The sequence below is a fragment of the Rhea americana genome, unplaced genomic scaffold, assembly GCF_003343005.1.
Source record: "Rhea americana isolate MKP2758 unplaced genomic scaffold, rheAme1 scaffold_5, whole genome shotgun sequence".
In the NCBI taxonomy this organism is placed as follows: domain Eukaryota; kingdom Metazoa; phylum Chordata; class Aves; order Rheiformes; family Rheidae; genus Rhea; species Rhea americana.
Window position 1 is genome coordinate 6140102 of NW_028186645.1, and position 22876 is coordinate 6162977.

The following is a 22876-nucleotide window of genomic DNA, read 5'->3' on the forward strand; positions in this document are numbered from 1 at the left end:
GGGATTCGGAGAATAAAAATTGCCAGAAGCTGCCCATTGACTGAATTGTTTCTGATTAACACAGCAACATAGACTGGGCCAAAATTCTCCCACTTGGCAGGCTGAAGTGAGGCTTCTAATTCCAGATTTTGGCACCCAAATAAGTGGCCTAACTTCAGAAACACTAAGTACCTAAGAGCTCTTACAAAGTCAGATGAAAATATTGGGTTCTCAACACTCTCAAAATTCAGGTCATTTGTTTTAGTATCTAAATGCAGGCTTCACAGCCCAATTTAAGGATATCTAATTACAAAAATACCAAACAGAGTCTGAAAGCAAAATCATGCACTTCAATATCCAGGAAATGTAAATGAATAGGGTCAGAGTTTATAATACAAAACAACACACGTTTAATACTGAATGTCACTAAAAAGTAATTACAAATAAGTTGAAAGTATCTTTTATGTACAAAGCACCATCCAATTTTTACTTTCATCTGCTGCACATATCAACTTATTCCAGCTGAAATCCTGATATCTGAACTGGAAGTTCAGAGAGCTGGGCTAATTTACATCAGCTGATGATCTGGCCTTCACATATATCTTTCGTTCACAATTTCTTCTGGTTGGATTTAGCTGTTGCTTAAATCCCTGCCAACCTAAGTTCTGGAGACAAGTTACTCTTCAGCCACCTCTACAAAATCCAACAAGGATCCTAAAGCACTTCAGTCAAGTGCATCAGTGTAAAGAGACGGCAATTTCCATTAACATGTGACAAGCTGGGGAAACACTATCCATTCAACTGAGCCATAACCTCAGGATGGAGGGCACAGRGAGTTGAAAATTATATTCCCTTTAGTCATACCAGCATAAATCAGAAAAACTCACAAAAGTACCTCACTCTACTCTTGTTAGGTGAAGTCCATACTAAAATATGACAATTAGCCTTGCACAGCAGAATATATGTGTGAAAATAGCTCTGAAGCCATCTTCAAGCAACACAGCACTGATTCTAGAATAACTGTAGCATCTGCTTACTTTAAAGCACGTAAGTATTTCTACAGAATTCAGTGGGACTAACACATGCTTAATGGACATACTTTTATTGTCAAAAATCTACCACAGCATTCTAATGTACCATAAAAAAAAATCCTCTAGAAGAAAAATCAAAGCCCTAGGCAAAGTTTTTTCTCTGTTTTTAAATACAGTAATGCAAGTGTGTGTGCATGTGTGCGTGGGAGGGGGGAGGGGGTTTAACAGAAAAAACAAAATTGGCTTCCAGCTTCGGAGAAACCTTACAAAACRTGACATACTCTAAACACTTGGGAAGACCTGAACTATTTTGAAATAAACAGCTTGCCTGTATTTATCAATACTAATCTAAATATTTTGTTGCACAAAAACCATGAACCCCCATCACCACCTCTACTTTGCAGATGGCAAATGGACGTGTTCAAAGCTGTGCAAGTTAAGAACAGAAGTTAACATTTTCAAAGCTCCTCCCTAGCTTCGGAGTCAAACTCTCATTTTCAAATAGGGCTTTCATGCTTGGAAACCTGAATCTCTTTGGAAATCAGTGAAATACATGAATCAAAAAGCCAAAAATATAGATCAGAAATCTGAGCGTAAAGGTGCATGATTCCCCCCCCCCCGCCTTTTTTTAAATGTTACCTCTTCTGAAAATCCAAGTAGATGCCTATCTGCATCTCTGGGTACCCAAATAACTTTTGAAAAATTTTATGTATATCATTTAGGCACTTTGAAAGACCTTGGATATCCTAACTCCTTGTTCCCTCTTCTAAATAGATCAGTAGTATTTTCTTTTCTAAGAATAATCTAATACATTCTCAGCACAACAGGCCATACCCCTGCTGTCAAACAGCTATCTGGAAGAACTACTACGGCACTGTTTGAGGAAAGATGTTATACACATGAGGCTCCCCAGTGTCTTCCTACCTATATTTGCTACTAATATGAACTACCTTATTTTGCATATATTCAAAGCAACTCCTCTGTGGAAAGGCTATTACTGGAATTGGAATTATTTAGAAATGACAGACGGTAGGAATGACAAGGGACATTTAGCAGTCTGCAATACCCCACGCTGTTTGCCATCTGCTATTCTAAAAGAATCAGCTGTCTCACTCCAAAGATGCAACATTTCTTCCTCAAAGCACAGGAAAAGGTAGCCCTCTCCTCTCTCGTCCCTTGGTAATTTATCCTACAATGATTTACTCTGTGGTTTCTTAATGATCCTTAGTAGTGCTGTATTTATAAGAATCACATAGAATGGGTAGCATCTGTCTAGATTACAAATCTGCCTCCTTTAGAAGTCATTAGCAGTAACAGTAGGGAATTGCAGCCTTGGAATTAATGGAAATGGAGGACTTGAATAGCCACTATGTTCAAGTAGAATTGGGAAGCAATGGAGAGGCAGGTGTGCAGGGAGCTATGTCCCTACAGTAGTCATTGTAAAGTGATTTTAACTTCAGTTGCCTTACCCCAGAGAAAAGAACATTGGAAAGGGAGCTGTGCATCACCACCATACTCAGCGCTGTTCAGGATTTTCTCCAAAAACACTCCTAATGCATTTCTTCCCACCTCTGAGGCAGGAAGTTGTGAAAACGCCTGAGGCAGCAAGGACAGGAAATGCAATACTAATAGAAGACTTCAACTGCCATATGCATATTGGGTAAAAGCCACATCAGAAAACAACACAAAGACCAAACATTTAGATATTATCAATGGCCATCTCATACAGCAGCTACTTAGGAAACCCTCAAGAGGAGGTGCAACCTTTTGCTTAGTCTTAATTAGCATGCAAGATGCAGTTGAAGAGCCTTAAGTGCTTCAGGTRTGTTAGTGAACACAATACACCTGAGAGTCAATAATGCTTCAGGAGCAACAAGTCATAAACGCTGACCATATTTCTGCTTACCTTCTAAAAGGGGAACTACGTACAAGTGAGAAAATTCATCAAAGAAGCTAGAAGGACAGCCAAGAGAATTCAGTCTTTACAGGGAGCATGGAAGAAATTTAAGAACACTACACTGGAAGCACAAAGGCTCCAATGCCAACTACTGCCAACCAACTATTAAGAAAGGCTTCAAAAGAGCAGAAGAAAGGAAGGGTGAGGGAGCTTATTAGAAACAAGAAGGTATCTTTCAAAAAGCTGTCACATCCGAAGTGAGTAACGCAGAAAAGAGCACAAACTTTGACAAATTCAGTGTAAAAACACAAGAAGGCAGGCCAAAAAAAAAAGATAGTTTGAGGAGCAACTAGCTAAAGGAAAACTAATAGTGAACCTTTCTTGAAATAAAATAGGATCAAGGAGCACACCAGAGAATACATTACATCAGTTGTTGTTCAGGTTACAAACAGAACACTCAAGGAAGATAAGGCCCTTGCAGAAAAACCTAAACAAATTCTTAATATCACCACTCACAGTGGAACAAACTGGGGAGATTCCTGAATGAGARTTTTCCCTTTAAATGAGCTGTCCAAAATTAAAATGACAGTGGAAGAAGTTACACAATAAATTGATAAAATGACCAGTAACAAACAAGCAGGACTACATACTATTAACAAAGAGTTCTAAAAGAACTCAGAGAACACTTGCATTATTTCATTCACTGAGTTAGAGGTATATAATCCCTCACTAAAAGCCACCTTGGTACCTGAAGCCTAGCAGCCAGCACCACATTGTTAAAATATTCTACAGTACCTGCAGGGAACTACAAGTCCGTAGGCCTTGTAACTGTACCAGACAAAAATTACTATCCACCTCAGGAAGATCAGCCCAGCCTTTTGCAAAGGGAAATGCCACCTTACAAGMCCACTGGAGTTTCTTTAGTGGACCAATATGCACATCAAAAATGGCAGCTCAGCTAATTTAGATCTCCAATGGCTTTCACAGTTCTTCACCAAAGACCCTTAAGGAAATTAAGCAGCCATGACAGAAGAAGGAATTTCTTTGCACAGAAGAATAACTGTGAAAACACAGGAAAGGAAAGGAGTGAACAGTCAGTTTTTACAGTGGAGGGATGTCATCAGGGGATTTCTGCAGAGATCTGTGCTAGGACCTCTGCCATTCAACTTATTAATAGATGCCCTGAAAAAAGATTGTGAGTAATGAAGTGGGAAATATTACARTGTAGGACTCAGCTTATAGACTAAGCTGCTTCTTTGTTTCGAGTTGTTGTTTGACTGCATCATACTGATCAAGAAAAACAGATACTGCCATGCTTCAATAGTAAGTCTTACTGCATAGTGACACATGATGTTCTAAAATGCTCTTTTCATTCATATCAAAATATCTCAATTTTAAATTAGGTCTTCTTTGTGAGCAATCTAGTAAGCCACCAGAGTATCTCAGAGACAGTACTGGAGATGAGACTACAATGCATGTAAATATACTGAAGCTGAATTCAGTTTCCCAAAGCAGTAGAACTAAATCAGCAAAGGTTTCCTTTTCTTTGTACAGGCAAAGCACTTAAGTATCTAGCATATAATGAAGTTTATATAAACCCAGTTTGGGGCACAAAAGTCTTYCAGGCACATGAGACAGAGGAAAGTCGGGAAGTTACCTTCCAACAGACTGCATGATGTCCAACAGTAAAGGTGCAGCCAAGTCTGGACTAAGGTGAATGAATGTTGAGAGCACCACGATGGCCAGGCCTAGTGTTTCTTCATCATATTCTTCAAGGACAGCCCCACAGTCATGGCACCTGCAAAAAACAGTTTTAAAACAGGTATTAATAAATTTAAATCCAATTATTACTATATATACACACACATGTATATATATCATTATGTTTTTTTTAAAGTATTATTATTCAGTGTATTCCATTCCAAATTAATTTAGAAAAGCAATGTAGTTGTGATCTTTCTGTTGTTAATAACATAGTCCATGGCTTTCAAACACTATTACAAAAAGCTTTTCACTAGCTGCACTGGCTGTTTCTACATTGATAAATAAAAGAAGACCACAGATCAGTCCTAAGTACTAGGCCCCTCATTGGTAATTACTAGTTAATTCCCTGGCTCTGTACTGGTCTCAGTTAAGAGAAATCTTCTACAGTGAGRACTAGCCCTCAGTATTGTGAGCACCAGCTGGTATGTGCCACTTGGCCTTAGGTGAGGAATCAGTCCCTGGGCCGTGTCTATTTAGCAGACATAGACAACGTCAATCATAGATGATCTTTGATGGGAGCAATTTTGCATTGTCATTCCTGCCAATCATGAATTATGAAAAAAGATTATACAACTATACAGTTATACAATCTGATTGGCTCCTATAGCAGCTAGACCTATTAAAGAGGAAACAAGGACCTCTCAGGGGCACAGAATCTCAGAGTTCAGACCAGTCTACAGATTTGCTGCTGAGTCACTTATCCCTCCTGAAATGCTTTAAAACAACTGAGGAAGTTCTGAAATGGCTCTTTAATGTCTAATCATAAGGGGGATATCATGAGAGATGAGACAGGCTTTCACAACCATATGAAAAAGGCAAACTAATGTGGGAAACTGTTTTTTCTCAGCCTCGTAGGAAAGCTTAATTTGATGAATCAGTTGCTAACGACTCCAATAGATCGTGGTATTTTAACTTAACGGAATTGTACAGGCAATTTTCCTGCTTTCATTACAGAAGAGGAAGAAAAGACGCCAACAAACTCATGGAAGTCAAGATCGTCTGGTCTGTATGTCAATAAGTGGTGCAAGAGCTTTGGGGAAACCACCATAAAAATGCCAAAGATGAGCCTGCCTTTGGGATAGTTCACTTTGTCACACAATAAAGTCTAGCTCCAGTCACAACCTTCACAATGGCCCTCTTTCACCAGTGATCACCTTGGAACATCCGCCTGTGTAATGAGCATAGGACCACAAACAACTTAAGAGCTTCTCTTCCCAGTTTTTGAACAAATCAATACATGGCCCTCTGCCAAATATTCTACTTCTCCATTAAATGGGTCAGTTATGTTTAATGCTTACTTCATTAGCATTTTAACCAAATTATGTTTGCAGTAGCTTTTGAGTTCAGTGAAGCAGAAAAGCATTATAAATATTGGTAATATGTTGGTAATAGTCAGAAGTGCTGATGGGTAGTGCCTTTGTATTTAATTGGAAAACGCATAAGTAGTCAAAAAACAGGTTGTAGGGGTTTTGTTGTTTGTTTGTTTGTTTTTAAGAAAAAGTATTTCCATGGGATCACACAGAGCCATTGGTTTAAAACAGGAAGCAGTCTTTCACCCATTTACACAATCAGCTTAAAAAAAAACAAAAACAAAAAAAATTCACCTTCTGTCACCCAAACACCCTTAGCAGGCTACATACATTTTGCAATCTTACTGCATAACTGCACGGTTTCATTTGCCCTTGTCATCATTTTGCCGTGCAGACTCACATGGCCTGTTTAATTAAGAGCATATTTTGCTAACAATATTTAGAAAGCTTTTACTTTATGGAAAGAAAAAAAAAAGGCACAGGAATCAATAATAGAATCATAAAATGGATCTCATATTTCCAAAAAGTGTACCTATACTTTACTTTGAAGTTCAGTAAGTTCTTTGAAACCAACAGGAAAGCACTTACTTGTCAGTCATCACAGTGGGCTGGTCATCAGCAAATTCTTCTGGTGCAGGTACAAACATACTGACTATGCTGGGTGCTGAGAGCAGGCTGGATTTTGTGGCACCTTGAGACAATTGGTAAGAAAAAAAAAAAAAGTTAAAAAGAATAAAAAGAAGTCTAAACTGCATTGGCCTGAAGAGCAGATGCCTAAATAAGAGCCACAATGGCTTTACACTGCACAGAAATAAGAAATATGCTTGCCTGAAAAAGGCTGTGACACATTCCTTGCTTCTGCCAGACTATTCCAATTAGCTACAACTCTCTATTAAAAAAAATCATTTTAAAAAATTCTTAAAAAAAGATAGTAACAAAAATTTCATGTAGACTGAWGCAATTGTAACTACTTATTTTGGGGGCGGGAGGATGATTCTATAGTTAATATGAGACTGGACACCAGGAAATTCACAATCTTCCCCAGTCTCCAGGAAATTGCCTGCCCACAATTCTTGGTGAAATGAAGAAGGAAGTCAGTTCACACACCTTTGTCACAAGGTCATCAGCCTGTTCATACCATCCCTAACAAAGGCACAAGAGAAATCAAAAAAGGGTTGTTGGAAAAAATAATTCATTAAGACTTGGAAAATATTTCAAGAGCATTGGATAGCTGATGATCAGAAATGTAGAAGCAAGTTGCTTTTGAAGGCTTGCAATGGAAAACAAAGCTGCATTTTTCAGCCAGTGGCCTAGCCACTGCAAGCACGCTGACAGCTGGTGTTCCTTTGCCCTCGGCGCCATTTGTGCACCTAACTTCCAATAGATAGAAATAAATTCTTGTTTTAATAGGAAAAGCTGTATATAACAAAAGTTTGAAACTCCTGGCTTATCTAAACGCTGCTCTCCAGGATTATACCAATACAGCACAGTCTGATAGTCTAACATCTCTCTCCAGGACAATCTTTTTTCCTCTTAAATCCTTTGCTTTCATTAAACAGAAAACAAAAATTKCAGGAAAAAAGCAACATAGAAGACKTATCTCTTTAGCTTTTCTGCTTGCAAATAAAACCTCAAAAACATGAATCAGATGCAACAGATTCATTGACAAGCCTTCAGAAAGTTGTACACCTTAGTAGCTTTAATCCAAGCCATGCTATTCATATAAGGTAACTTGTGATAATCATTTAAATTAAAATCATCTAAATATTGTTAGCAGTTTCATCCTCCAGGTCACTAAAACAGAAAAAGGGATTTAGCTCATAAGATGGAGTAATGTCTCATTTTGTTGCCATATATAGCTGAAACAATAGAAATGGCATCACTCCTTTTCCCATACAATTCAGCTCCACTAATAAATTCAGGGAGCTCACTCATAATGATGATATCATTATGTGTATAAGCTGCCTCAAGGGGCATCTCATTTTGGAGACCAAACTATGAAAAGCTCATTTTGTAAAGCAAGTTTTAGAAGAGTTCACTGCTCTTTTAATCCCAATTCAGCCTCAGATGACATAATCTGTTATCAACTTTCTTGTCAGTTCATCTATCTGCAGATTCACATTTAATGTAAATCTCTCAAACAAAGTGATCTAGGAAGCTCCCACAATATCTGAATTAAGAACATGTGGAGTATTGAGGGCTGATTTCATGAAAGGACAGTTTTACTTCCATACTTAGTAAAATGATTAGGTATGTRCAGGGTTCAGTACTTCTTAACTGTCTCCTGAGATTCTGCAGGATGTGAATACACACTCCAGGAAGTCCAGAATACTCTTCAATAATGTAGCACACCACCCATAACACAAGAAACAAGACTAGATYTGCACATATTTCTAGCCAGTCTTTTCCTTAGGACTGAGTAAAGGTTCCTCTGCCATGAATTTGGAAATTTTACTGTTGTCTTCTCTAGATGCAAGTGCTATTGCAGCATGCAAATGCTAAAAGCTGCTATAATGCAGGCTACAGTTGGAATAAGACTTAATTACTTATAACACAAATGTCTTTCTCTCATGCACTCAGCAGGAAGAGAAATATGATCCAGGTGAAAAAGGTAAGCTGCTACTCCATTGTAAGGGTGCAAGAAAGCCTCTGAAGGAAGAGGGCTCATAAAGTTAAGAAATGAGATTTAACCACTGTCTGTGTGTTTATGGCATCTTTTATTTCCAAGTTGCCAGTTCAAGCCCAGCCAAAGTAGGTATTAGAAAGTCAGTACCTCTTACTAGTTGCCTCTGTCTTGAATGAAATGTCTTATCAGATAATTTGTCAACAGATGTTCTGCAAGATACTTGAGGACTTCAATACAACTAAATAGACCAGAATAATCACCATCATTTAATACTAACCAACAAAGTTTCTTCACAGTCTTGAGAGAGATCAGGTCAAATGAACACTGAACTAACCTCTGACTCTTAGTGGGGGTCCTTCCAGGTCAGGGTTTAGGCAAACAGGGACATTGCAGAGCCGCTTCCCATGCTGTATCTGCTCTGTGAATAAATACAGAACTTCAGCCTCTAGCACTATAAATCTACTATCTGTTACCTGCGCTACAAGTCTTAAACAATTACGACAACAAAACACAACAGCTAGCAGGGAAAAAAAAAAAGTTAAGTCTTTAAGCATAGAAAGTGCAAAAGAAAATGAGAGGAAGAGAAATATGGAAGAAGTCCATGAAGGAAAAAGGATGCAGATTAAGTAAAACCAAAAAAGGTATTTTAGAAAAGCGTCATTAAATAAGAAAGAGAGTTCTAACTGTAAAGATTTAGCAAGAAAGGGAATATGTGAAGAGTCACAAAAAGAGTTAAGAAAATGTTTAGAAATACCAAGACACTAGGAGTTCATGGACAGTTTGTGCCAACAGAAACTAAGCATGTAATGATTTTAATTTACAAAGAACGAGCTTTGGAAAGAGTAGTTCGAAATAAGAAATGAACAGAGAAATGATACCTAATGTCACCTACTACAGTGAAAAATATAAAGCATACATGAAGTGACATATTCCTGTATGCCTGCATAGCGTAAGACTATTTCATAGCTGTTATATCTCAGAAGCAGACATTTGAGAATTAATCCAAAAATTTGGTGAGACATTGAGATGACAAGCAGTCACACAGCATTTGTCCTGAAGAAAAACTGTTTTAACTGTCCAAATAATAATTTTGTTTTAAAGTTAATGGTTGAAAGAGAGACTGAGGTATTCAAAGCTTTCTGGAAAACGACATTTCACTCAGTATCACTGCACTTGGAGGACTCTAGATAGAATGAACATTAGCAGGAGAAGTCACAGATGTTATGAAGAAAGCTGATAAGCACGGAACAAGATTAGTAAGAGAGGGTTTCTGAGTGGTTTGAATACTGACCTGTCCCTCTGGAAGACAGGTCAACTGTTTCTCATAGAATGAAAGTATTAAGTTATTTGTTTCTAAAACTCTGTCAGAGAAACTAGATGATACCAATTAAGTCCTTTCAATAAACAAACTTATCTGCTAATAGGACAAAAATATTAGTTGCTATCATTGACAGAWTCTGACTGAATGAATTAAAGATCTCATACTGAGCATGTTACTCAGCAAACTAGGGTAGAAAAAGGATAAACCTAAACTATATACCATAATTTAGGCCATGTTTCAGCCACAAGATTGAGTCTGATGGGACTTCAGAATGAAGACTCAATTAAGCAAATTTTTTTAGCTCTACTATCCACAACTGGTAGTGAGACATTCATTCAACAACATGCTAAGTTCCACATACCATTTTAAATGTTCCTTTCTCTGGGTGCATCTGGACCTATTGATGACTTCCTAAGAAGCACAGTTCTGTAATGTCACTAATAGCAAGACAGGCAGTGAAACATCTAGTATCTATGTCAAATCAGCATAAATTAATTCAGTGACATCTGCCATGAAGAAAATCTTCTATTGAAGAAAAAAATAAAAAATAAAACACATGGTTCATAAGGAAATTATGTGTCTAATTCAGTTTCATTGTCTGCTTTGCATTARTCTTAAAGGAGAAAAAACAGGTCAATTACTGAATAGAAACCTTAGGCTTTCATGAGCTGGCAGAAAGAGAAATGAAACTGGCTGATATAAGGTGCAAATGTTTAGTGTACCAGCAGCATTGTAAATGCATATGCAAATAAATGATTCCATGCACCAAGGATAAAATCCTGTACCTAAAAAACTCAATAGTGACACTTCCATTTCATTCAACGAGGCCAGGAATTCATCCAAATAATGTACAAAATAGTAGGGACCGCTGTACCAAAGGGGCTACATCTCAATTACTGAACTATATCGATCTACACCATCTGAGAATCCGACACCCACCATACAATTCCATTTTAGACGTGAGCTTGATTACATCTCTCCAATGGCAGAACAGAAATACTCACTTTTTTAACATCGATTGATACAAAGAGTATTAGTTTTAAGGGAACAGAAATAAAGAACAGAGAAATGCAGCTCACCAGTATCCCAAGTGCTGATATTGTGAGGAGCACTAGACTGGTGTTCCAGCTGTCTCTTCATTAGCTGGTTCATTGTCAGAGCTCCCAAAGATCCTCTTTTCATTTGTCTGAACTGAGCTGCAAGTAAGAAATGCAAGAGTTCAGGGGCTCACACAACATGTAAAACTGCCCTTATCTCCTATCTTACCAATTAGGAAGAGAGAAAYACTGACAGGACATGAATTGGTTGCTATGAAGGATCTCACTAAAGGCAATATGCACTTCTCACAGAACTATATGGGGTGAAATTCTGGCCCCAGTTATATATCTTAAATGACTTGGATCCAGGATCTCACCCACTGTGCCTACTGTCAGTGCCTTTTCATCACCATGTCCTGAAAGCTGTTCAAAATACTAGATATCTGTGAGGTATAAGACACCACCACAAAGCTCCCATGCTGACAGGTGATAAATATATACTTGAATCTCACTTGCACATAACGGGCTGAACAAGCAAGCTCAATCTCCACCCAGCAAAGTACGGGGGAGGACTCTATCCTTGCTCACTGGAGAAAGAACGTTCACCGACTGCAAACCATCAGCACCTTTCATGGGTAAGGCAATCTGAACAGGCCTCCTAAATACGCACCACTCAGGCATAACACTGCATATTCTTCTGAAGAACGAGGCTAGCTTGCCTTTGCAGAGAGGTCTCCACCTTTATAACTTCTCTCGTTCTACCTTTTTTTTTTTTCCAGTCATACTGAACAAGCACAATACATTCATTTTGCCAGTTGAGTCTGAACAATGCATTTCTGCCACTGAAACCAAAAATCATTGTTCACAGAGTGAAGACAGCAATTCTTTTGAGTGTTTCCTTAAAGCAAGTGTAACAAAACAAGATCTTAMAATCATTTTCATCTACAACTACATTCAACATCATTTAAAAACAGTATTAATGTAACATCAGGTAGTTTGGTTCTAAAATTCCTAGTACTAACCAGCTAAGCTTTGAAAATAAACCCAGTCTTTCACATTATTAACTGCAATGAAAAACAACTGACAAAGGATAAACCACAACTTTCCAAAAGCTTTGAGGGGTTCAGTGCCTTGGTCCTAAACTGGCTCTATTCATTTTCTAACTGAAAGTTTCAAATTTAGATAAAGCACAGAATTTCCTAACAAAACAAATATAGGCACAGAGTAATAATAAGCACAACAATAACTTCAGTGGGAACCTGCACACTAAAACAATTTTATTAGGAGAAGTATTTTAAGTTTTCTCTCATTATATCCTTTCAATGCATCAGAGAACATTTTAATTCTATTTTTGGTCCAAGTACAACAAACTCCTCCAACCCTGCTGCAAAGTAGTCCTTGTATAACTGAACCAAACCAAGAGACCATTCAGTGTTTGACTTCTTAAGTTATTTTGCAGCTGCCTTTCATAGCAAATTAGGAGTAAAATATAATTTCCATCGTTTTCAGGGCAAGGATTTTAAATAGATGCTTTATCACTTTATCAAGCACAGAATTTCCTGATGAAAGAACAGCAATTAACATTAGAACTGAAAAGACTGCTTGGAGTGCAGATGACTGTCAAAATCTAGAAAATTCTCTCTTTGAATCTTCTTAACAGCTTTTATGATTGTAATTACAACTTTTCCATGCATATTTCACATTATCAGGCTATTATTGAGCAGGTTTAGATTGCCAGGGTTATTTACCTGATTTTTCAAGGACAGCTGTGACTTCAAATATTGAAGAAAAAATCCCCCCAAAAATAAACAAACAACAACAACAACAACAAAGAAAAAAAAACAGAAACCTGCAAGCCTTGGAGACATACTGGAGCCAAGCTGGTTGCCACAGAACAGCATGTGACTTTTCCTGCCTATGACTGACCACAGAGAGGAGGAGGAAGAAAGTTTTCCTTGAAAAGACTTTTGACAGCTAACCTAACAACCGTGAGAGGACTGACGACTTTCATATATTAGCTGCTGATCCTTTCATATGTTAGCTAGTGATCTAGTCATTCATTCTTTCATTTTTGTGGAATTCTCTACACCAAAAGAGAAGTCCAAAGGCAGTTTTCTCCTATGACAACTGTTCGATGACATATGCTTTCTGTGGCCATGCATTGGCTATAAAAGCAACGTTACCTATTTGTGTTACGGAAAGTGCCTTGTGCTCACAATCCTGATCATGGCTTATTATACTAAGCACTGTAAAGGCACATAGTAAAAAGACCAAAAATACTTCAATCTAAATAGAGAAGAGACACAAAGGAAGTATTAATGCCTGCTTTTTGCAGTTGGAAGCTGAGGAACACAGAAAGAAGAAAGGCATACTTACAAAGGAATTTAGGCTGCATATGATGATGGTACTATTCCAGAGTCCATGTACTGGAATTTACAGAAACACTTAGCATTCAGGGAAATGAGACAGAGACGCATCCTAACTAGCATCCCTTTAGCTAGGGGTAAATCCTATCTGGGACATTAGGTAGCCAAAAAACGTTCAACTCAGACTACGAGATGCACATCACGCATGATGCTAGTGGCAAAACTGGACAGGAAACCTGTATTCTGAGTTCTTATCTGGCATTTTCACAGTAACATCATTCTTTAACAGGCCAGATACCCCTTCCAATTAAATCAGCAGGTGCTGAATTCCAGAAGTTAACAGTTTTCTGTTAAACAGTAACTTTCCTAYGTCAATCTGAAAGTACCATTCAGTGAGACTATGAAGCTGATCTAGCAGCTCACTGAAGCAGGTCACCATTTTCCCTCTCTTTTCTACTAGCAACTGAGTCTTCCCCACAAACCTCAGATGCGTGACTTAACACTATCTAGATGGACATGCTGTTCTGGATTATGTGAAAGTGTTCCGAGAAGTCTCTCCTCTTACTGCCAGCTTCTCTAAGTCAGGAAAACCAAATTTGTCAAGTTTGCCATTTCACAACAGAAAATTATGCAGCCATTAACTGCTAACATCCTGCTGACCATCAGAGATAACAGACCTAACTCTAATATCCAACACAGCTGTATTTGCAAGTATCAATATCACTCAGAAGACAGTATTTGCCATATATTATAATATATATTATATTATTATATATTATAATATTCTATATATTATTATTATATATATGTATTTTATATATTATAATATAATATTGTATTATATATATATGATGTACAAGTGCAGCAACCAAGATACAGTCCTCAAAGCAGTGGTAAACTTACCTGATACAGAAGAGTGACTACTTGTTTCTGGCACACCTGCTTCAAGGGTTGGTGCAGAAGATGATTCTCTGGGCATTTCCAGAGTTGAAAGTCCTTTCGCAGCAGGATCTGCATACGGAAATGGTATTTAGAATAAATACATGTTTTCTATCAGTTTTCTCCCTGGATGCCTTTTTCACATCTTTTCAATCTTCCTTTTACAATCTGGCATTCTCCATAGTTTTAAGATGATTCAGTGTGTTGTAATTATTAAAGAGACACAGGGGTCTATTACTTAAATCACTGTTCAAAGGAGTCATGTATTTATGGCTCAGAGTTCAGAATTAATAAATGCACATAGAAATCAATTTTGATCCCACTCAGAGAGTGACCATTAGGACCACCAACACAGAAATAAGAGATGTACCACTGATGTAAACCTAGTTTAAGTGATAGATTTGCACTTTTTGAAAGCTTTATCTCCAATGGTTTTCATTCAAAAGGTTGCTGACTTAGCAGTTGATCATAAAAATTCAAAGAAGAGAAGAAGGATTCATTAAACAAATGCACTCTTAAAGCTAATGTTTTATTTTATGATAACAGACACTGTCAATATGGAAAGAAGAAAGCAAAAAAGTATTCAAGTATTGCTGCCTGATTTCAAYATATCCAATACAAAATTAACATGCATTTGTTTTGTAGAAAGTCTCATGCAGGGAACTCTGGACCCTAGAATTGTTCACTTGAAGAAACAACGCATTAGGATATTTAATTCATAGATCAGAAGCCTTTCCAAACCATATGCAAATATAATAGKCTGTCAAAGCTTGCATAAGACTTCAAAATTATAACTGGCAAATTATAATGGTGATATTAAGGCTACATAAATGGATTACAACAGRTATGTTCTCAAATAACCTAATCAATACAGATAAACAAAGCAAAACAGAACGTATAAAGAGATAAACTGTCCAAATCACTGAATTACCTAGTTATCCGAATTGCCTGTATCAACCTACAACATCCACAAATACTTAATGAGTCATTGTGAATGTTTTATGCTTCTCTTGGATGATGGACGCATGTAACCAGACAACTATCACATGAGTAAAAGTCATAATTCTAGGTTCCAGAGGTGTGTCAGAACTGGGGCAGCCTTTCCTAGCACAGTTACAAGGATGTTAACAAACTTATACACAAAAACTAGTCCCTTCTGATATACTRGTCAAAAAAACATTTGAGTCTAAACATGCTGTACTATTATGGCCATTATTCTCTAAGAACCTATGTGGAAGGTTCAAAGGCTTTTGCTTTTTATTTGTTTTACAAAGCTGCAGGGGTTCTTTAGCTTACTAGTACCACAATGGAACAGCATAACTGTGATCATACTTAATGATTTGTCCATGCAAAATTGGAATATCACAATTTCATGAATCTTAGTAAGAAATTACAGTACAGTTCCCTCCAAAGTGATTAAGAAAGAAGTGATGTCAAGAATACAAAAGTATTACTCCTCACTTTACTGGCAACGAAGAACTGAAGCCTGAGGAATGTTTTCTTTTTTATATTAATAGCAAAAGTGACTGATAAAATTTCAATAACTGAAATCTCCTGAAATAAACAGCCACAGAAGTAAGGAGTCAGCAGAATACACTTACTGAAATTATTTTTGACACATCTAATTGGAATCTGAATGCACAGCTAAAATACACTCCTTTTCCACCTGAAAAACTAATCAAATCCTGCACTGAAATGACCTGCGCTAACTAGGGATACACAGAAATACTGTGTGTTTTTCCCCATAAGCTATGCTTTAACTTTAAATCTTTAATAAACAGAAGCCTTGTAAACTTTGTAGATATTCATGTACAAAGAAGGTTGAAAAATTCTTCAGTGTATATAAAAAAAGAGAGAGAGTAAATCTCTCATCCTAAAGGCGAACTGAGTCAGTTCCAACTACTCTCAGTTGTGAAGAGGTCTACAGCCTGCCCAGTTTAGATCCAGTTTGCTTTCTACTGCCTTTTGTCTGCAGAAGAAAAGCCCAGTCCAAAAACGCTACATACAAAAGATAACTAGTGTAGCATGGACTAGATTAAGAGGTTTTAAGGATAAAAGGCACAAATAGCACAAWTTTTCTGATATCCTTAATATATGGAGTTTCAATCCCTAACTTTGATGTTAGGGTCAAAATTTTTGTGATTGAGCTTGAACTTCCTTTTAAATGGATCCTTGCTTAAATCAGTTACTGTTTATCTAGTACATTCCCACGACAGTTTGTATCAGCAGTAAGGAACAGAAGCCCTGAAAGTATTCAGTTAGCTCAAATCACATCAGCTGCTCTATAGACACCTGTCTCTATGCTGATCTATTGCTAAAAGCTTCACACAATATTAAGCCTTTTGATGGTATCAATGGTTGAGCTCACCTGCCTCCTTCTGCTCTCCCAGCTTGTCTAGGATGTTAAAGGAAATGTCCAAGTACTCTCTCTGAATAGCACTCACAGCAATCTTCCTCTGCTTCCTCTGGCGGGGAACAATCTGAATCTTAAATTCTGACTCCTCAGCCTCCTCTTCCTGTTTCTGCTCCATGTTCTGTTCAGTGTCAGACTCTGTGTTGGTGTCGAGTTTATCACTTTCTATTTGGTTTTCAGAATCCTCAGGAACTTTAATAAGGACTGTTTTGACATTTGGGCTTGGAATTGCACCACTAGGTCTAATTTCCTCCACACTGAACTCAGAGTTATCATCAAGGGACATTTCTGGAAGGGCAAATGACTTCTGCAGTAGGTCCCTTTTCTGCTTCAGTGTTAGTGAGTTCCCACAGGACACATCCTGAAGTTCCTCTGGCTTAGCTAAATCTGAAGAGTCCTTTCGATCTCTGGGAGAAGTGTAAGGAATCTCCTCTTTTCCTGCTGAAGCACTGTTGCTTGCATCCTTAAAACTGAAGTCTTTGGAGCAATCTTCAATGCTGAACTGGACCAAAGGGGTTGTGCTGAGGCTGAGTGCAGAGGCATTGATAGGAGTTGAGGGAGACGACACAGCAGTTTTGCCAGAGACTTCATCATTTAATTGGTTTGTTGTTTCTTCTTCTTCATCACTCTCCACTATTCTAAGTGGAGGAAGTGGTTCAAAGACTAAAGAGTCACTGTCTGAAGTAGAGAGTACTGAATGCTTTTCAGGACCTGATGTTGAGTCAGAGGACAAATCGATCAGATCTAAATCCTCCTTGGGACCGGAAGGTTTAACCGGAGAGTCCACTTTCACTTCATAGGTTTCCATGCAGTTTAACCTGACTTCTGGTATGACAGGTCTTCTTGTTTCCTGAAAACTCTCTGTAGGAGGGGGATTTTCTTGTGCTTCTATATTTTCAGTTTTGGTAGAAGAATTCTGCCGAGGTCGTCCATAATCGTTCTGCCTGTGCATGGTGTAAGCAGCAGGGACAGGTGGTTTCTCTAAGTCACATCGGTCTATGCAGGACTTCCTACGATGTTCATCTAAAGTAAACAACAGGGAGTCTGCGTTCCCTATATCAAGAGATTTTTGTTTTAGAGAGCGCAGTTTTTTTTTCTGAATGCTTTCTTCTCTCACACAGCGTAGAATACTGTCTTGTAAGGCCCCCGTCTCTCTATATTCAGCCAGCTCTATTTCACCTGATTAAAACAGAGAGAGCTGATACTATCTCAGCTGGAGACTTTTGACAGGTATGTTCATTTTCATCTCACAATTCAGCACATCACCGGCATTTCAGATAGAAAGCCAGTACTAGTCACATATCAGTCAAAATTCCTGAAGATCTGTTTTAACCTCAGAGTCACATCACATAGATTTTTACAATGAACAACAAAAATGCTACTATATCAATACTTCGACTCATCATGGACAGACATACACTGAAAATAGTCCACTTGATCTTATGCATCAAATAGAACATGGCACAGAACAGTAATTTCTGCAGCCATTTGAGATGGCTGCATTATGCATGAGAGGTGAAACAAAAAATGAGTTACACAGATAACCTCAAAGAGTTTTCAATATAATCTTTGATTAACAGCACCGTGCACAATGTATATTAGAGTTATTTATGGCAGCACAGGTATGTTTAACCAGGGTGCTTCTAATTCAAGAAGTAAGGGTAATTAATAGCAGTGAGGACATGGCAGCACAAGCTTCAGGACAGACAACTGTTCAGAAAATTATTCCTCCAAAAATCTTAGTTGCTAGTCACTGCCGGAGTCTATCTCATCACACAGTCATAGCTTCCCCATCTTAGTAGGAGTAAAGTGAGTGCAAGTCTGCGCATTGCTGCTACCACTGGACTTCTATTCTGCCATGTGAAMATTTTAAAAGGTCACCATTATCATTAATGACATGTTTTCGAGTAACGCATAATATCCCTGACCATTATCAACCACATATTTCAAAACACTCCACATATTAATCACCATGTGAAAAAGTAACAAGAAAAGTTAAAGTAGATGTTTATTCTAGTCAGAATGTTTTTCTCTCCATGCAAATATTTGGAAGGAAAAAAAAAATAGAGGAGGGAAGCTCTTTGATGCTTTAATCCTAATTTTAGGGTGTTCATTTCAGAATCCTAAATCTATAAACAGAATCCTTTCTATCTTTGGAAATCAGCAATTGACCCTTCTATCTAGTGGAAAAACTAGCATATTTGTAGCAACAAAAATTGCTTGAGTTTCACACAATGAAAAAGCAATTTCTGTGAAAAAAATTAATTTGAATATAAATTTTCAACCAAACAGTAAAGATTACAACAAGTCTTCTTAAGAAATTTTCTGATATTCAAAAGAGCTTAAGCTTTCAGAAAGCAACAGCTGATTTTACATGCTTTCACGAAACATGTTTACATATTTCATTTTGGAGTGTCTATTTTGTGACTCCTTTAAGAGAATTMATTTCAGAGAAATGGAGAGTACCTCCTGTCAAAAATCAGAGAGTCTTTGCATTTAAATTATGCAACGCAACAAACTTTTCAAAAAAAAGGTGATAGCTTGAATCTAACATGTATTTCTACGTAAGTTTATGCTGATAAAAATTCATACTTCTCTGAGCATTCATCTCAACTGGTTGATATTTCACCATTTTGCTGCCACCAATTCTTTTCAGTCTTGCAAAGAAAGTTTGAGACTCTTTATTGCAAGGTCCAGTTGGTGTATCGTGAATATCAGATTCATCAAAAACACTGTCTTCCTCTGCTGGAGAAAGAAAAAACATTAATACTCTTAAGAGAGTGCAATTCCTTGAATGAAAAACRGTCTATATAACAAATCCTCAGCTAGTTTTAACTAGCTTTGAATTGGAAAACGAAGAATTATCTGAAACTGGCAAAGGATATAGTTGGGATATGCATTTCTGCAATTCTTGTTACATTTTGAATTTTTAAGGTCTGAAAGGACAGAGATAAATGGAAAAATGGGATAGAATGCAACAGAAGTATGCCAAAGCTTTTACCATTCTAATTTGATTTTCTCTACTAATAAGACAACAGATTCTTTAGAAGGAAGAAGAACAGTAAATCTGGACACTGACTTTRGTATATAACTGGCTATAGTGCTCAATAAGAATTAATACATTGAAAGAGAGAGAAATTAGTACAAGAACTACAAAGCGAGTAATGAACTAGCGAAATAGAAAAGTGAAAATAAAATGGAAGTTCTTTCGTAGAGTTCTGCATGAATGGTCTTAGGACCAGTTTTAAATATTTCAATGAGCCACTGGGAGAGAAAATAAGGCAGCGTGTTATTAAATCTATAATACAAAAGTACAAATATGACCAATATGACGAGGATCAGAATAACAACTGAGAAGAAACAGATAATCTTGGGAAGTCAGTAACAGTAATAAAATGAGATCTAACTATGAATGAGATCTAACTATGAATAATGCGATTATTGATGTAGGATGTAATAGCAAAACATTACGCTCCAATTTGAGATCTTACAGTTGGAGATGTCAGGGAAGAAGATCGATCCAGATCTATTCATCCATCAAATAATTACCATATGTCACTTGAATGAAATGAGTGAAAAAAGGAAAAATCCAAGTCCATCATGTGGCATGTGAGGCATCTCCAAGGAAACAAGAAACACTACTAGGACATTAAAGAAAATAAAGCACTCAAGAGAAGAAGYAAGAAGAGTTTGCCTTGTTTATTCTGGTAAACAAACATTGAGAGGAAATGTGTTAGATGTCTAGGAATGAAGAGGAGACAAGTAAGCCTAAGAGTAACAATGGCTTAAAACCAAGGACATACACTAGACATTAATATAATTGAAACTGGTGGAAAGTTTCTATTAGATGTGGAATTGTGGAACTGCCACCTAAAAGCATCAAGGGTARGAAACCCAACTGATAAGATGAAATCAGAAAATTAACAGAATTAGTTAGTAATACAGATTTCTGCAGGGACTGGGCTTAATAAGATGGGAGATCACTTTTAGCTCTGTCATATGTATCAAATATTTCCCCTCCTTCTCACAGGATTCATCATCAGCTCTACAACTATCTGCACACTTGCCATGACCCCAGTCACAAAGTGTAGCAGAAAAATTAGGACAGAGGTTCAATACTGGGAAAATCTACCCTTGGCACAGGGATTCTTGCTGCTTAGTAACAAAATACTCATGCCGACCATTTAAATATCATCTCTAATGATGACAGCACCTCACATACTACCTAACTAGAAACTAAACCAGCCTTCTTAAGAAAGATGAAAGGGGCTTCAGCTTTCCACATGCCTATGGAATGATGCTGGCTCCTTCTTGCAGATGGAAGAAAACTTCCCTACATCCTCTTTTTGCCCTTCTGTACAACTTCAGCAAAGGAGGAGATTCACTCCTTTGATTAAGTCAGCGTTTATAAAGTAAGAGTCTTACCTTTTACAGTCCTTTACCTCTGAGCAGCCCCAAACCCTTCATAATAAGCTTTGGGCACCCTACCTTAAACACATGGAAACAGTGACGAAGTGAGACAAAAGGCCACTCAAGAAATTACTGTCAGATACTGGATTGAAACACCAGATTTTCTAAACCTAATTTGGTACTCACTGAACAGCAAGCTGAGTATCTATGCACTTCGCTTAGTTTTGGAAACTTCTCAGAATCAATCTAGACACTGAATCTGTTTTATAAATGTGTTACTACTACCCTCAACATTCTGAAATCACCCTAAATAACTTCTATAGCTCGAAGCAAAGACAAATTCATGGCAAGTTCACACTTAACCAAAGCCTCTTAATCCTTCTCTGGCAATATAAAATGTTCATGTGAGCTAGAATATGTAATGCATCATTTACATCCATTTTAAGGTTGTTTTAATTTGCTAGAGCCGATTGATATGTTCTTCAGGTAAACAAAATTTCAGGTCTTTGTTCTGTTGGGTATCTTTTCATTGAGCAAAAAGCAGCAAAAGGGAAAAGGTACTGACATGCATAAAAGGACAGAGTGCTCCTTGCATTCTTCTTCTTCAGGAAGAAGAGTTTGCTGCACACTAGGAAGAGTGTTTGAAAAGGAGAATAAAAATAAAAAATGACTAAAAGGTAGCTGTAGTTTAATATCAAAAGAACCTTTTAAGCTTTGATCAGATGAACCTATCACATAATAAACTTTACAATTGTAGAGAATCACGCTCAGTGACATGTATTACTTCTCAGGATCTAAACTTATACCAGTTCACGACATCACAGTACCTTTATTATAGCTGGCAAGCAAATACAGAAAAGTTAACAGTCAGACACAGATTCTGGAGGGTAGAGGCGTCCTCCTCTACCCTTAGACATTTACGTAATATATGTTTGTATCTAAGCCAGGTCAACTTCAGCTCCTTGCACAGTCAGAAAAAGAACAAATCATAGACTGAATTATCATTTTCTTATTTCAACATCTAGTATTCACTACTATACGTGTCCCTATACACTACGTACTATATAGCATTCACTATTTTGACCACCTGCTTTGGAATGCAATGATACGCATTCCAAAAGTACCTGTTTTTCCTCTTAACTCTGATTAGATTCTAGAGAGCTAGCACATACAGATGTCTACACTTAGTCTGAAGAAACTAACTCCCAATATCTGAAAATAGGTACAACATGGTAACAGGTTGATTGTGYCTCCTGTGTGTGGGCATGATTCTCCATCACCAAATTTGCAAGCAGTTAATATTTTCATGAAAACAGACCAAGGACTGGCCAGGCATGGTGACTGCACTACTTTAGGCACACTCCCTCCAAGTCAGGCTGCTATACCACACTCAGCCTTCAGATAAATAGTGCACTTCTTTCCTATAGTTGGTCAGATGAATCACACCTTGGCCTTCAATCTGAGACCTATGCTCTAAATACAGACCACATTTACCCTTTACCTACGACATCAGTGAGACTTAATGAACTAAATTGAAGAGTATCATAAAACATGAGAGTGTTTAAAATACCTTTTTCCTTTTCACTGTATCGGCTTATGTTACTGTTGTCACTATACAAAGGACCAGCAGTTGCATGGGGCTTGCAGCTGTGATATTGAGCGTTGAGGGTATTGACTGTGATGTGGATTAGGTGAAGTACAATCTTGCTGATTTCACAGTCTCTGTAGGGGTACTGTTCAGTGAAAGAGAAAAACTTCAGCTTAAAAACTAACTTTGGATAAA

The 22876-nt window shown here is 37.5% G+C and overlaps 1 protein-coding gene across 10 annotated transcripts in view; it reads right to left on the bottom strand.

Annotated features, from left to right (window-relative positions):
* UNC79 (unc-79 subunit of NALCN channel complex) overlaps positions 1–22876 on the bottom strand; it is a 108304-nt gene that overhangs the window by 33896 nt on the left and 51532 nt on the right. For 7 of the 10 annotated variants that reach the window (XM_085317515.1, XM_085317514.1, XM_085317513.1 and 4 more), the window contains 8 exons: positions 22664–22826; positions 19276–19428; positions 16639–17862; positions 14235–14342; positions 11008–11124; positions 8942–9025; positions 6570–6672; positions 4565–4705 (listed from right to left, as the gene is read on the bottom strand). In XM_085317515.1, coding sequence (XP_085173641.1) covers positions 4565–4705; positions 6570–6672; positions 8942–9025; positions 11008–11124; positions 14235–14342; positions 16639–17862; positions 19276–19428; positions 22664–22826 — 2093 coding nt within the window. The remainder of the gene's footprint in view (positions 1–4564; positions 4706–6569; positions 6673–8941; positions 9026–11007; positions 11125–14234; positions 14343–16638; positions 17863–19275; positions 19429–22663; positions 22827–22876) is intronic. The other 3 variants (XM_085317518.1, XM_085317516.1, XM_085317520.1) reach the window with 2 other exon arrangements.